Consider the following 16,041-nt stretch of genomic DNA (forward strand, 5'->3'; position numbering starts at 1 on the left):
AGTGGACCTACACAAAGGGTAAGGTGACAGGTATTTTACAAGTACGTCCATTTGGCTCATTTTCCTATCCAGTTTTATCCACTGTGGAAAAAAATTGTCAAAAAATCCACAGGAAAATTCAACCCTTCAAAATGTAACCTTCAACATATACGCTGACAATGTAATACAATTTTCCAAGCACAACTTTTCCTTCTGCCAGAAACTATACATCGTTAAAAACTATTAATTATGTACCTGGTTCACTATACTGATATTTACACTTCAAAATTAGGATAACTAAATAATATTATTCAAATGATTCTACCAAGGTAAAGTTTGGTTGGATAAATCAAAAGAAGTAAAAAAGACAATACAGTACATGTATAATAATTTACACCCTCAAAAAGTCTTCAGTTACCACTGTAAACTCCTGAGTGGTGACTTTTAATATCACAAACTGAATATTATAACTCGGAGGTGATTCTTGCTTAATCAAAATGGCGTATTACAGGACATCTCCAGGATGCTATACCAGCAGAAACTAGAGAGACACTAAACCGATAAACTACAGTATGTGCGAACTGTAGGGCTTTTTTGCTTACAGCAACGCAGTTTTGATTTTACATCCTTTGGCAAAAAATCATGGAAAACAACCAATTCAAGGTTTTGCACAAGATGAAGGAAGACAATCAACTTTCCTTGTTTAATACCATCCAAATCTTTCCTTGCAATGTAGGAAATAACATCCTAATCTCGACTAGTTTCATACAAAATAACCTATTCAATTTAATAATATTTTTGCTGATGGGAGGAAAATAAAATAAATTAATCACTAACATTCCATAAACTGAAGACAACACTGACAGAGCTGTTTTCTTTTTAAAAGAACTTTCCCTCTGACTGTCTTGAGGAAAAGGAGTGTTCTGTTGACTTCAGACTACAAGTTGAAATTGTTGTACAGTATCTTGCTAGTACATGTATGCACTTTTTACGACAAATGAAACTCATTTTTTCAAAAGAATGCTCTGGGAATATGCAAGCCTGCATTGCAAACTCAAACAAAACTAATTGATGAAATTTATGAGTACTTGAAGTTTAAAATATAAGCTGAATGAATAGACAACTTCACGCTCTTGAGTGCATCATGGGTAATCAGGGCAAGATGGAGAGAAATTCAAAGGCCTGTAAGGAAGTTCAAAACCATGAAAAGTATTCATGATATGAAATTTTGGGGTTTTTTATTTTCCAAAACAGAAGATAAGGGCTTACAGGTGCAGCAGAATAAGGAGGAAAGAATGGGTATTGTAGAAATTACTTTATTAAACAACGTTTCTGCCATACATTTCCTGTAATTCCAAAGGCACAAAATTACCGGGAATGTATGGAGACAAAAAAAGGAATATTAAATTTTAGGAATTCCAAAGAATAGATACCAAGCCCAGTTCATCTCAGTTGTGAACTTGGAACTTGTTTGTTCGGTTTACATGTATGAAGGCAAAAGTTTATAAAGTAGAGTCATGAACACTTTACTTGCTTCGAATTTCCCACCATGTTGCCCTGATTACCCATGATGCACTCAAGAGCATGAACTGGTCTATTGAAAGATCTTGATTGCTATCATCTGAATTCATAGATGGGTTGACTGTGATCTGGGACATGGACAAGATTCAATGACTGAAACCTAGGAAAAAGCAAACAATACTTGTCACTAGAGAACCAGCTAATAAACCAGGATGCAGTTGTTTACATACAGTTGAATCAGCTGGACAAATCCACTATCATTCTCATGGATACTTCGATAAGTTTTTGTACATGTAAACCAGGCTGGTGCTTATCCACTGGATAGTGATAAAGCTGGACTCAATCTCGACAATCTCTCCCTCAGTCAAGAGAAGAGCTCTGGGGAACCCTGAAACAAACTGTCTCCTCACTGGTTTTCGTGAAGAACAGTCAAAAGCGTCTCTAATTGGTGCATTCATGTTAGCACGAGGAGTGAGCAGGCGCCGTAAGGTTCAAATAGCCAATTTTTGGCTACAAGAACCCTATGGCACATGCTCTCCTCGCTAGGGTTTCCCAGAGCCTTGTGTCGATCCAAGGCTCTGGTGACGAGAATGAGCTGGACTCTGTTGTTAAAAAAAAATGGATATCCATTGTCTGGAAATTGGCTGCAAATACATGGCATAGAAATTAGAAATTCTACGTTTTTAAGGAGATTCGACTCATTAAAATTGTCAAACATCCACTAATTAAAAATGCTATTTCAAACATACATGTATCCTTATTATCTTGTTGCTTCAAATCTCCAAACATACAGTTTTAAATCATCACTCCATGTACACTGTATTCTTATTCCAGAATAGGGTCAATCAATCAAATACACCCTAATGTTTACAAACGATCTACTATTATTGTTGTCAGTGATTCAAGAAACATGATTTTGTAATAAACACCGCCCTCGAATAAACACCACATTGGACACACCCAAAATTTAATAAATGTTGCAGCATTTAATCAAGTAAATACAGTACTTAAGTAAAAGACAGATTCTTTCAAACCTACTATTTAAAAACCATTTTGACAAAGGCAGTCAGTTACTCACTTTACACTACTCAAACCAGCTGCAAACTTCAAATAATTTTCCTTTATCGAAACCCTCGTTATTGCATTATAACAAAAATACAATGTACATGTACAAAGTAAATCCCTTTATGATGAGCTACAAATTACATGTAGTTAATTACATGTACAACAGTCATGTGCAACAGAAGAAACTCCTGACAAAACTGTACTGACCATTCTGAACTTCTGTGATAGTAATAACCTTCAATAGTTCCTGCTGACTTCTGAAGACATACATAGTAAAAACCAGCAAATGATGCACCATTTATATCTGTGATAGTGTGATCTGGGACTAAGAAGTGTTCCTGTAAATACAAGCAATGTAAATGTATGAAATAAATGCTCGAAAGAAACTTTGCCCATTCCACACTTACAGTGTAACTCTGACACTGGTAATTTGTATTCTACATGTACAGCTGAAAAGTGAAGTGAAGTCTTATAAACTTTATTTTATGAGGGTACTGTAGCCATAGGCTGATGAATCCGTGGCCCTTGATCAAACCAGACCAGAACACTGGGAACTTCTGTTCCCTGATCTTTTCCATCAGTGTGTGATCTTTAATGTCCCACAGAGTTTTCTGAACAAGGGCTGTGAGACGGGAGGCTACAGTTGTATGGCTTATACATGTAGTCATTATCCAAGAGGGGGATAACTTACCTTTGAGCAATACTGTATTTTTAAAAGACCCTGAGTGTTGGTCCCGCTGGAGTCAAACTCACAACCTCCCACATGGCAGCTTGTTGATTCAACCAACTGAGCCACCAGTACGTGGTCAAAAGCTACAATGTACATGTACATGTACATGTACATGTAAAACTGATTTCTTCAGTTCATATATTTATTCTAATCTGCTCAAAAATGTTTCTTATTATGTTTACTTAGGAAGCCCATTTGGAACTCTTAACTGAGAACACGCAATTCTTCCCTTTCAGTCACAATGGCTGATGAGGAGATCCATTATTATTTTCTGGCACATGACCTCGCATTCCAGCCTCTAAAGCTTTAGACAATATATAATAATTGTAATTTGCATCTCAAATGCATTATGGAGATACTGTACAGTTCTGGTTAAAGGAAACTTGACAGTCCCTTGATTTGCGTTAATTGTTAGTTTCAGTTTACCGTGTCCCCAATTAGTGCTCCAGCGCTAGAACGACTAGACACTTACAGTATCTCTCAAGTCTGAGACATTTTAGGCCTTTCCAGAAATTTTATCGACGCTGTTCAAGAAATTGTGGAGACAATTTTCAAGTGACTTGCAGGCACCGCACACCACTCAGGCTCAGTAGAGAATTAGACTTCTAATTAGAATTAGAATTAGAGAGAGTTGGACTTTCACGTCTTCTTGGATAAGGACTGTAAACTGGAGGTCCCATCTCATAGCCCTTGTTGGAAATTAAATAGTATGGGACGTTAAAGAACCCACTCACTATTCGATAAGAGTAGGGGACAGTCCCTGGTGTTGTGGTCTGACCTTATCTGGACAAGAGCATCTTTCACTTCCTAAAATAAATATGTAAACTGCGTAATAAGAAGTCTGACTAACGTCCCTCATAAAGCATTGTAAATTAGTCCTGAAAAGCCCCGAGGGGACAGACTAATAGCTTCACTTCCCTTCACTTCACTTTGAACACTTTTTGTGCTTGATTATGGAGTTAAGGTTTCAAATATTAATAAATGATTTAACAAGAATGAAACGAAATTGGAGAATTGACAATAATAATAATTGTCCATTCAAGGACTTGCAGTAGGAACTAGTGCAAGAAAAACAATAATATTTGATAAGCTGCTCATGTTAAAAATACTCCTCTTTATATTTACTGGCCCAAAAGAAATAATTTTATGTGCTGAGTCAGCCACAATGAAAAGGCCACAGTTTCACAGTTGACCTTGACCTTGGTTTCTAGCTCCTACTGGTAATGATTTTGTATAGGTAATCACATGATTTTTCTTGTGCAATTTGGAATAAACGACCAAAATTGCACAAGCCCATAGGGCGAGTGCAATTTGTAGTCTTTGAAAAAATTTACAAGTGCCTATTTATTCCAAATTGCATGGGAAAAATCATGTGATTACTTATTAACAATATACATGAAAAATGTTTTGACCCTCACCATTACACAAAGACTGTCAGCTGGCTCGTAGTCTTGCCAGTCTTGTTTGTCTTTCTTTGAACTATGGCTTAAAAATCCTACCGACAATTTTGTTGAGGGCGAACAGTTCAAAGCTTTCATTAGCCAGTTGTTTATACCTTCCTTTGTAGTCTTTGTTTTGCAGTTTCCTTCAAACTTTTAATAAAACATTGCTACTCTCGCGTTCTCGCCAAATCTGTCTGCCATTTTGTCAATTCAACTTGTGCCATCCAGGGCTACCTTTTTTTTGCATTCAATTACCTCTTTTCTGCACTGTGTTACTGAAAAAATGCACTTCTCTCAGCCAATCAGATTGCATAATTTATTCCATGTACATTATTACCAACAATAATAATTGTCTACATAATTAATACTAATCATGACAAAAAAAATTCAAATAATGTTCAGGATGAACCACCTCTTGACATTAAAAAAGCCCAAATTTCTTTGGACAAAAATGTCAAGGCACCATGTCATGGCTCCTGGAAAGTGGTGCAAATCCAACTATTAAGAGTTATTCCACAGGATTGGACAATATGTTTTAAATAATACTGATTGACAAAGAGTCTTCTTATTATTTAAATGCTAAGTTCTTTGACTGTTTGTTTTGTACATTAACCAAGGAAATCTGATCTCACGGTAATTTTTGTCATTTTAACATACTTCACTGAATGTTAAACTCACCACGAAGCTTTGCAATTACAAAGAAACAGAGAAAATGTACATCAGTACTACTGTACCTTCCATCTCATGAAAACAAAGTCTAAGTTGTCCAGTTGACTGTAGTTGAAGTTATCAGAGTTAAACGTTTTTGCAAACTGGTAAAATGCCAGGAATTTCCCCTGCAACATGAAAAATGCCATATCTACATGTAATAAATATATTAATCATTTGAGGAAACATTTATTATAAGTGTTTTTTATGTGACATCATCTGGGCTTCGCAGCCAACTAGGCATCTTTAAATTAAATGTTCTCCTTTAAAATAGTATGATATACAATGTAGTGACTTCACAACGTAGAGAATAATGTTTCCAGACATCGGCTCAAACGAAAAATACAAGCAAGCTTCCAGATGTGGCTTTTTGGCATAGGGCTGCTGTGGGCTCATACCAAGAACAGCAGGAGATAACCAAGACTATTTATGCACTCAGTTTTAATTAAACCCATCCCCTCCTTTGAGTGAATTTACTCTGCATAACACCAGACAATTTTATTCACTGATGGGAGCCGCCCTACAGTATGAGGCTACAGACTCAGGTAATAACTACAGTATATCTAGAAAATGTAGTGGTTCACAAGTTCCACAAGAAGACCCAAGTGCATGACTGAAAAGTAATATAATTATTACCGGCAGTTAATTTTTAGGGTTTATACACATGTGTATAAATCATGTGTATAAATTGTCATGTTAAATTGACTACAAATGGGAAGAAAAAATTTAATCACCCAATGCTTCCTGTCGACTTCTTCATCAGCATCCTAATGAGACATACAAAAGTGACAAAAATTATACTGGAACATTCAAGGCTTTTTAAGACTAATAATTATGTACATGTACATGTAATTAGTCACAAATGATGAAAATTCAGCTCTCCCCCTTATTTGCAAAGTTCAATTAACAGAAATTGTGAGGCAGTGGTAAGGAACACACAAGTAGGGAAAAAAACACATTGAACCTTTCAGTAATTTCAGATGAATTGCAAAAAGATAACAAGTCATTTGAAACAAACAAAACAGCATTTAGTCCCCTTCATGCAAATTTTGCCATTACTGTAATTTCCGGCCGATTACCCGCGGGTAATGTGATAATTTTTAAATCTTCCGGTATACGTGTAGTTTTAAAACTGTAAGCAGGGAAAAATTTAAATGTCATTAAAGAAACTGTTCCTAAAAACTGTGTATTGCCTCATTTACCTGCTAGTGCGGGTAATCTGTTGAATTTTTTTTCTCGCTATTGCAAAAAATTACCAATGTGGGTAATCTACCACGCTGGTAAACAGCCTGAAATTACGGTAAAATGCTTGGAAAAATAAGTTTTGGAAATGACAACCATCCCAACTTGCTTCCCAATCTTGAAAACATAGTGGGACATCAATTAGTTTTTCTCAACAATCATGCCTCTCCTGATTCTGAAAAGACCTACCAGTACACATGATTCCAGTAAGTTGAATCAATGTGACCCACAACATTTTGCTTGTAAGCAAAAGTAAAAGGTGTACTTTCAAGCTCTAACATTTGGGATGAAAGTTATTAAAATATTTACAGCCTTTTGAAGACAATATAATTTACATTGACTTAAGTTGTAAACTTAGGCCTCACTCCCTATAGTGTACCTGTGGCATGACGTCAATTCTGAACAATTTAAGGTTTTCAGCTGTCACTATTTTTCAAAAAGTGACTGGTAATTAAAAATATTAAGTAGATCAAAAGAACCAAAATTAATTTGTATTCTGAAGAAGCTGTCCTGGACTATAAAGTGGCCAGCTGGACAAAACAGCTTGTCAGTAAAAATTTAAGCTTTTTCTTCAGACTTCTACACATGTATACTGTAACAGTACATAATATCTACTCCCTCTTGACAGCTGTTATATGAATGTTTCATGATCATACTTCTACATGTAACTCAGTATGAAAGACGGTCAGATTAATTGTAATGTACCTTACATGAGTTTCATGGTCCAAAAAAATGTAAATACTGTCCTAAGGGCTGCTGTTATGACCCTTTTCTCTGACAATGACTCCACAATCAAAGGGTATTTCAAAAATAATGCTCTACTGTTAAGCACACCTGCTTACTGTAATTTCATTCACAAAGCAGAGTTCCTTTCAATTTCAATAATCTAACAAGGCTTGGTCGGCTAAATTGACACAAGGACAATAGAAAAGTAGTAATTAATCAAGCCTTACCTTACATTAGCTAAAATGGAAAGAACTCTGCTTTGCACATTACATGTATTTGTCCCAACCGCAAAAGAACAAGAAAACAGCTGCCTTTAATTTATGATTACGCTGTAAGTTCAATGACTTTAATTTCAATGATGATTCATCCTTACCCACTTTCTTGTCAAAAAGGGATGTTTTTCTCCAATGATCTCTCCATCAAAAAAGGTTGTTAAATTGGGGTATTCCTACATCAATGACAACAAAAGACTATTAAGAAAACTGGACGCTAAAAGGTTCACCGCACACTGGTGGCTCAGTTAGTTAATAAGGATAAGGACTATAAACCGTAGGCCCAGTCTCACAAATATCTTTGATGTTCATAATTCCCTGTGGGACGTTAAAGAACCCACACACTATTCGAGAAGAGTAGGGGATGAAGTTTCCAGTGTTGTGGCTGTCCTTCATGAGTGTATAGGTGGGTGGGTATAGCAGGTCCACATCAGCAATATAGCTGCCAATACTTCAACCTGCTCGAACAAATTAATAATAAATACCAAACAAACAAACAAACACACGAGGTGCTGCTGGTGGGTGCGCATTTCAGGCAGCAGCACCACATTTGTGGAATGAGCTCCCATTACATCATTACACACTATTCAATCAGTAGAAGTTTTCAAGAAGTCAATTAAGTCATTCCTTTTTAAACAAATTTTCCTTGATTAGTGGTTAAATGTACATTGTATGAATGTTATGTTGCCATTTACACTTGTAGTCACCTTTTAAATTGTATTACTTTTAAGTTTTTAACTTATTATAAATTTTCTAATTATTTGACTGATTGATTTTATAGATCTTATTATGTAAAGCACTATTGATCTTTTTATTGCAAGTAGCGCTACATATATCAGCAATAATTTATTATTACTGTAATTCTTGAAATGCAACCCCAATAATAATATTGATGAGGTTAGGGGGTGGTGCCTTTAGTCATTAGTTGCAAGCCAAGAGCCAAGTACAGTCCAGGCAGAGAAAGGAGGAACATGTATCAATGGCAACCCTACATGTAAAATCCCAATAGACCTGCAAAGATTTACATGACCAGCAAGGCTAACAAAACTAAAAATTATGTCAAATTAAATGCCAAGAAAAATCTACAGTAATGTACTTTCAAATCGTAATTATTACAACAGCCAGGCTGATTTCAGCATTAATCATAACCTTGATTACAATTTTCTCAGATTTGATTGGTGCATTAGCTGCTTTATGTTTCACTAATTATGTAGGGTTGAAATCGGACAGTCAAATCGGACAGTTGGCTGTAATCTGAAACCTGAAATCGGACAGTTACATCAGCCAGTCATATTAAGTGCACTCAGCTTAATCCCTAAATTTATTACAGAATTTATCACAATAACCATTTACATGTACCCTACAAAACTGGGGATTTTCCAAAATGGACAAATTTGTAATGTTGGACAGTGAAAAAGGAATGCATTAATTTTGTTTTCTTGGAAATTGTAATGGTTATGATTCATTGGTAACAGGACTTTGTGTCGTCCAATTCGTTCTGTAATCATACTCGTGATAAAACAAATCAAACTCCTGCTACGCGGTCCGATTTTGTTAATCACTCATATGATTACAGACCAAATTGGACTCCACTCAGTCCTATTACCATTATTAATAGGACAGTTTGTAATTGGACAGTTGCGCGCATAATCAAGCACACACTAGTTGTACTTGAATCATTTATCTTTTTCCAGAGCTATTAAAAGAAAACTAGGAAAAGTTGAGTAGATAAAGCTACATGTATAAAAATTTTATCACCAATCCTTTCCCTTCTGAGAGTGAGACTTGCAGATTTTACTCTCTCTAAGTGTAATGTCAGACAATTTTACTTATCAATGGGAGCCACTTTAGGATTGAATGGCTTAATAAAAAATATAGCTGCATTCAAAAACAGCAAGTAAAGTCAGCAAGTAAAGCCATCGAGCATGGGCAAAGTACGTCACACCCCATGTGATGTATTTGACGTCAATTCACTACACAGCAGTTACGTAGCTGAACGCACGCGCAAGCGCCAAAACAAGTTTACTAACTGATTTTACCGGTTTAAATTAATTCTTGGCACTGGACAGCAGCACACTTAAAGAGACTAACGGTTGCTCCCAGTGGTTTCTCTCTCGGAAAGCGTAGGAGAAACTAACTGCTCACAGGGTAACTCACCTAAAGCATTAAGAGTGAAATTTAACTGACATTGCTAGATACTACACTTTAACATACGGCAGTTGGACAAAATGACTTGTGTTTTTCTGGTTATTTATTAGTATTGGAAAATTCCTACAAGACCTAGCATGAAATCACCATTTAAGCAATCCATTTGTTTTTTCCAGTCTAATGCCACACAGAATAACTGACTTTCTTGTGTCAGTGCTTGAAATTAGCGACTGTCCGGTCATCTGAGACAGCCAGAAAGTGTACAGTGACAAGTTTTTGGTAAAATAAAAAGTCTGGTTACCCTTGGAAAAACAGCTGACAACCCAGGCAATAAATAAAAAACGAATTAATCTTAAGCAGCGGCCAACTTACTTGTCAGTTTTCTATTGTCAATATCCAATACTACTGAGAAGTAAATGATTAATTTGCCACAGCTGGGCATTTTCTTGTACAGCTGTATTTTGAATATCTGTAGCTTTTACAAAACATTGCCAGATAGGAAAATGCACGAGACAACATTTTATCAAAAACATGTAGGTGACGAAGATGGAAACTTCCGCAAAAACCCTCAGGCACACATTGAGAACTATGGGATATTCAAGTTCAATTGGCTGCATCTTAAGACAGCGTGCATTTTAATCGTTGGGGGTTCCTAATGGGCGACCAAAAATATTTTTGGACACTGTTGTGTTAACTAAGACATTATTCCAGGAACTCTGGAATGTCTAGAATACTGATTAAATTAAGAGACTTATTGAACATGAAATAAGTGCATTGTTTACAAGACCTACAGCTGTAACAAGAAGTTCATGGACTATGGTTGGCGCAGTGGTGAAAGCACTTTGCGTCCCACTATTGTAGCCTGGGTTAGATTCCCAGACTTGGCATCACATGCATGTGGGTTGTATTTGTATTTTTCCCCTGTGCCAGGCTCTGATAAGATATTATGAGGGGATAATTGCAAATCCACGTGAACTGTGTAGATTCGAATACGAATCATTGTCATTTTGATAGCAAAGCAAAGTCACACAGGCCACACAGGGCCAGCAAATGCAAATTAGTTAAAAGCTTTAGTAGAACGAGACAAACAACAATGGGAGCTTTTGTTATTCAATGATATGAAAATAAGTGGCCCTGTATTCTGTAGTTAAGCCGAAAGTCCTATGTTTATACAAAAAAACTGAGTTCTGGGAGAATTCTTTCTAAAGAAAAATAATGAAGCTCAATAATGTTATTCAAACCAGTGTACATGTATGTTAGGTACATTGTACATGTATTATTCTATTTGAAAGGGACTGGAAACTGGGTAAGAAAGATACTCGTACGAAAAAAAAGTTCATTATTTTATAGCTTGCAGCAGAAACTGATATTGACGTTGTCGAATACTATGGACTGGCTAAGTGCAAACAAGTAATGTTCAATATTCACATGTGAAGGAACAACACAGTTCTAGATCTATCAGAGGATCTTTTGACCTTGCTGGACGAAAACGCGAGTAACTTTACTATTGATCGATACGTTCGCAACAACCATCATATGCGAATGCAAGAAAGGAGCCGAGAAATGTACGTAATGTAAAATTTAAAGTTAAATGTTACAAAATTATGCCCACATGCACATACACATAACCATACTTATTCGTAGTACAAAAAAAATAAAAAACTTAACTTACATCTGTTAGACCTTTAATTTTCAGATATCCACAGAGAAATCCCTTCTCTTCCTCTACGTGCTAAAGATAATCCATTCAAACGTAAGCAGTTTACTCCAGGCTTCATTTGAAAGATTAAAACTGAAATACAACCGCCAAAACGCTAACCGGCGCGAATTTTCAACCTTACTTACCTTTAAGACAACTTCAACGTCATACCGATTTCCTTTACTTTTTTGGTGTCCCTGGAATCTACTACCACTGTATAACAACGACTGGGCCAAACCTGGCTGTTTTGTTCCCGGTGGAAGAGGATTTAGGGCAACTTTCCCCGGCATTTTGAAGAACAAGTCTTCTCCTCTTTTGAACTTCCTAGCCCCGCTCCCGAAGAGTATTGTGGGAGATTCTGTCACCATTGTGTAAATTAGTTCCCAGTCTCTATTGATGTAACCCTGGGGCGATCTGTATGACGGAGTGGTTAAAAGGCTCTGAGGGGCTTCCATGATAGTCAAACTGAATTTTGACCTTTCTTCGTTCTTCAAAAATCTGAATAATAAAGCATTCTGACGTACGTTAATTGTGCTGCCCAACAAGCCCGTTTGGAGTTTCAAAAACGACGTGCAGTTTGGGATAAAAAACAAGTGCACATTCATGGCATATTGTAAAATATATAGACTGGATTGGATTTGTAAAACATGGACTGGATTTGTCAAACACGGATTTGTAAAACACGGATTTGTAGCTACCAATTCAAACACTGAAAATTATCCGTGTTTAATTTCTTTCTTGCGACCTTCTGCACTCTTTTTCACATGTTTGCTGGATGCAGAGTATTCACTTTTTCACGTATTTGAGTTAACTGAAAAAGCTCGGTCCAGATATGTACAGTTACTATTACAAATATGGAAAACGTTTCTTTCCTGCTATGAAGAATATAAACATTTCAAGTACATGGCGCTTAGATAGACTCCAGTGTTTTATTCATCTTTAACGATAACTTTAAAACATAATGTCAACATAGCAGAACCACCCATTATCATGCTTGGTGTCCCCTGCTGTACAAAGAAGTAATCCGTATATAATCTATAACATTTCCAAATTTCAATTTTGTTTTCTTTTTTGAGTTGAGTGTTGTATTTCGTCAGCAAAATTTCGTCATTCGATTGTGTTCCACAAAGTGATCTTTTAGTCGCTTTTTGGCTTCTTTCCTTTTTAACTAACGATGTTTTTGAGCGCATTTTGTTTTTCAAAGGCGTTCCTTTTCTTGGTTCTGGAACGGTCCTCTCTTTAAAAGCGAGAACAGATTGTTCCTCTTTTTTGTGTTCCTTTTGATGAAATCGGAACGTGCTTTCATACTACTTGGGAACAATATGGTCCTTCATTGCTAAAAGGGGAGCCAAAATGACCGACGTCGAAGCACGAATATTAATAATCCATCATTATAGCATAGGGCTCGTGACAAAACCTCAGGAACCCGGAGATATTTCTGTGGCCTTTGACACTATGGAGGATACCGGCTTCCTTCTCGAAGCGTCGCTTTGAATCGGCGGTTTCACCTTTTAACTTGTTGACACAAACATGACGCTGCATCTCTCCTAATGTAAAGTCAGTCAAATAGACGGTCCCAAATGTCCCGCTACCACAATAACCTATCTTCTCCCGCGCAAATTTAAAAGATGACAATTCATTTTCTACAGAGGTCTACAATGCATTTTTAAAATTACGATCTTGTTTGTATGTTACGTACATTTTTGTTTGGTCCATGTTTGCCCTAGTAAAATGACCTACTCCCGTAAAACGTTGGAAATCGGTCTTGACCAGCTCCTGTGTATTAAGATGTTGATAATTTTAAAAATCAAAATGCGCCGAATGCATTGTAGAGTTAAATACAAGCACGCGGAATTTTGTTTTTGGAACACGAGAGAGTGCCGAAAATGCCGGGAATACTTACTCGCTGTAAGCGAGTGCTTCTCGTATTTCTCGATTATTCGTAAACATTTCCAAATGCTAATATTACTCAACATCAAACAATCTTTTAGAGAAATGATTTAAATGTGAAGCGGTAACATAAAATGAAAATAATATAAAGTAAGAGAATTAAGATTAAAAAGGGACAGACAGAAATAAACAAATAAACAGTCGAACAATGCTATCATTTTTACAAAAAATGATAAACCACCTTTTACAAATCCGTGTTTTACAACTCCATGTTTTACAAATCCATGTTTTACAAATCTACCTTTTACAAATCCGTCTTTTACAAATCCAATCCCAGTCCACAATATGCCCAAATTCATGCAACTATTTATGTATCTATATATCTATCTTTATATAATAAGCTCAATAATGCACGCATTTTGATTGGTTCTCACCTGCGATCTATTAGCGGACAGACGCACAGCTGACGTCATCATCTAAAAACTTTTTTTTTAAAACAAATAGATTCCATGTTGCCAGGCGTAATAGATCACAGAAGACATCAAAATGTGGTAAGAACATCACAGACACACTCAGAGGCTATCGCTTCGAGTACCACTTTTTTGTTCTTTAATTAATTAATACAACACTTTGAAGTCATCTGTGATCTATTAGAGAGGTTAAGCATGACATTTACGGCCAACGGCAAACGGGAAACGGCAAGCTCCTGTTCATCATAAAGGCGTGAAAATTCTCTCATTTTAACTTAACTCGGTCCTTTGAGAAGTTGCTTGATATCTGGAGCTAATAGGACAGAAATGAGCTAATATAATCATTCAAGCAGGGTTCTTACATTTTTAGCAAAACCCTAATTTGGTTCCGTAAGGCTGTTATAGCCGGGGAGTGAGTTGTGAGGCTGGGCTCTCACAACCTCTCGAAATGCTCCCAATGGCGTGCGACTGTAAGAGCCTCTTTCAGCAAAGTCCAACTTCTGGCCTCCGCGCGGCGGAACTGGCACCACTGACAGGAGAAGAGGCGAAGACGAAGCCACTAGCGGCTTAAAACCAGTTGCCCAGGGTAGGTGGGGTTCTTAGCCTGTGAAGGCAGCCTATCCAGGGCAAGGTAAAGACTGATTTCAAACCTCCGCTGCCTTGCGGTTATACCTGATTTCAGGAAGGCTTCAGGAGTAAACCTCGAGGACAAATCCGGAGTGGAGCCCTTAAGGCGGATGGCAGGGGCTCAGCACTTTCCCTCGGACCCAACCAGTTACACCGACAGGGGAACACTGTCGTATGGGCAGCCCAGCGTCTCCTTATCTTCCCGCTCAGGCCTTAGCGCAAACTGGAGAGGGCACTCCAGGGATGTCGCATGCCATCACTGCTCATTCAGCGACGCCTTCGATGGTTCGGCCATGCACATCGCATGGAGCCTGACCGCCTGCCAAGAGAAATCCTTCATGGAGAACTGCGGGAGGGCGTCCGGCACGTGGGTCGGCGACCGCTGCTCTATAAGGAAATCATCAAGCGAGGCTTGCGATCTGCACTAATCGACACCAGTCATGATGGGAGGACATCGCCAAACACCGAGATACATGGCGGCAAAGTGTCAAAACCGGGGTTTCAAAGGCGGAAGCGAACGCTAGAGTCCAGGCTGCATGCAAGAGAGCGGCGAGGAAAGAAAGCACAGCCTCTGCGCGCGATTCCACAAGGCACGCGTCTGAGCCACCTGCAACAGAGACTGCAACTCCAGGATCGGGCTAAACAGTCATACAAGATCTTGGCCAAATCCCCAGCGTTAACCATCGCCTTTTCGAGACGAGGATGCCACTACTAATTTCACTCCGACGTTTGTCGTTCGGCGTAAACGTCATCCTTAACCTCTCTATTATTGAACAGACGCACGGCTGGCTATCTACCTACCTGCTTGTCTATCTGCCCATCCATCTTTCCACTGAATTGCCTCCACAAAAAGGGTTCTTGCATATGACGGATTACGTGCAAGATCGGGTCTGTATCTTCCTTTCCTTATTTCTCCAAGGTTATCCCACTGCAATTCTTCAAGCATTTCACTATCACTGGATGTATTAACACATCGAACTGCTTAAACCCTTTTTAATAGGATATCTGTAAACAATTACATTTTGACCTTCTCGTCTTGTTTCATTTTCCCGCGGGAAAATAGTGAATAGTGACCATTCACTCGTATTTCTGTAAATCAATGGCCCTGTGTAGTATTCACAAAAATGTTGACATTTTGTCCACTGTTCTTTCCCTGCGATCATCGATAAGTATCACCTTGACAAATGCAATTCAGCCGAAACGTGGCTTTAAGAATGTTAAAAAAAATATATATGCACACCCTAAATTCATTGTTTTCGACGTTTTTGTCAAAGTAGTCTCATTTTTGTCCAGGATAACCTTCTCCAAGTTTTCATCGTAGTTCAAGACTACTCTGGTAAAACCAGATTGGTAAGTCAACAGGCAGAAAGCAAATTGTCGTCAAGTTGTGTGCTGACATGATTCAAAGGGGATAGACTGCGCTCATGACGAGATGACTGAATTCAGGATTAAGAGAGGGTTTCCGTGTTTTTGGCATTTAATCACCAAGTAAAAGGGATGACAGGAAGCACTTCGATTAGTT

At 37.7% G+C, this 16,041-nt stretch overlaps 1 protein-coding gene across 1 annotated transcript; it reads right to left on the reverse strand.

Moving 5' to 3' along the window:
* Window positions 1-361: 361 nt before the first annotated feature.
* LOC137970301 (glucose-induced degradation protein 4 homolog) lies at window positions 362-11,858 on the reverse strand. The gene is made up of 7 exons (XM_068816823.1): window positions 11,679-11,858; window positions 11,506-11,565; window positions 7,787-7,861; window positions 6,180-6,212; window positions 5,472-5,573; window positions 2,773-2,903; window positions 362-1,660 (listed from the first exon to the last, which is right to left on the reverse strand). Exons 1-7 carry the CDS (start codon window positions 11,820-11,822, stop codon window positions 1,597-1,599), a joined length of 609 nt encoding a protein of 202 aa, XP_068672924.1. The 5' UTR covers window positions 11,823-11,858; the 3' UTR covers window positions 362-1,596.
* Window positions 11,859-16,041: the final 4,183 nt, after the last annotated feature.

The sequence above is a fragment of the Montipora foliosa genome, chromosome 9 (assembly GCF_036669935.1).
Source record: "Montipora foliosa isolate CH-2021 chromosome 9, ASM3666993v2, whole genome shotgun sequence".
NCBI lineage: Eukaryota > Metazoa > Cnidaria > Anthozoa > Scleractinia > Acroporidae > Montipora > Montipora foliosa.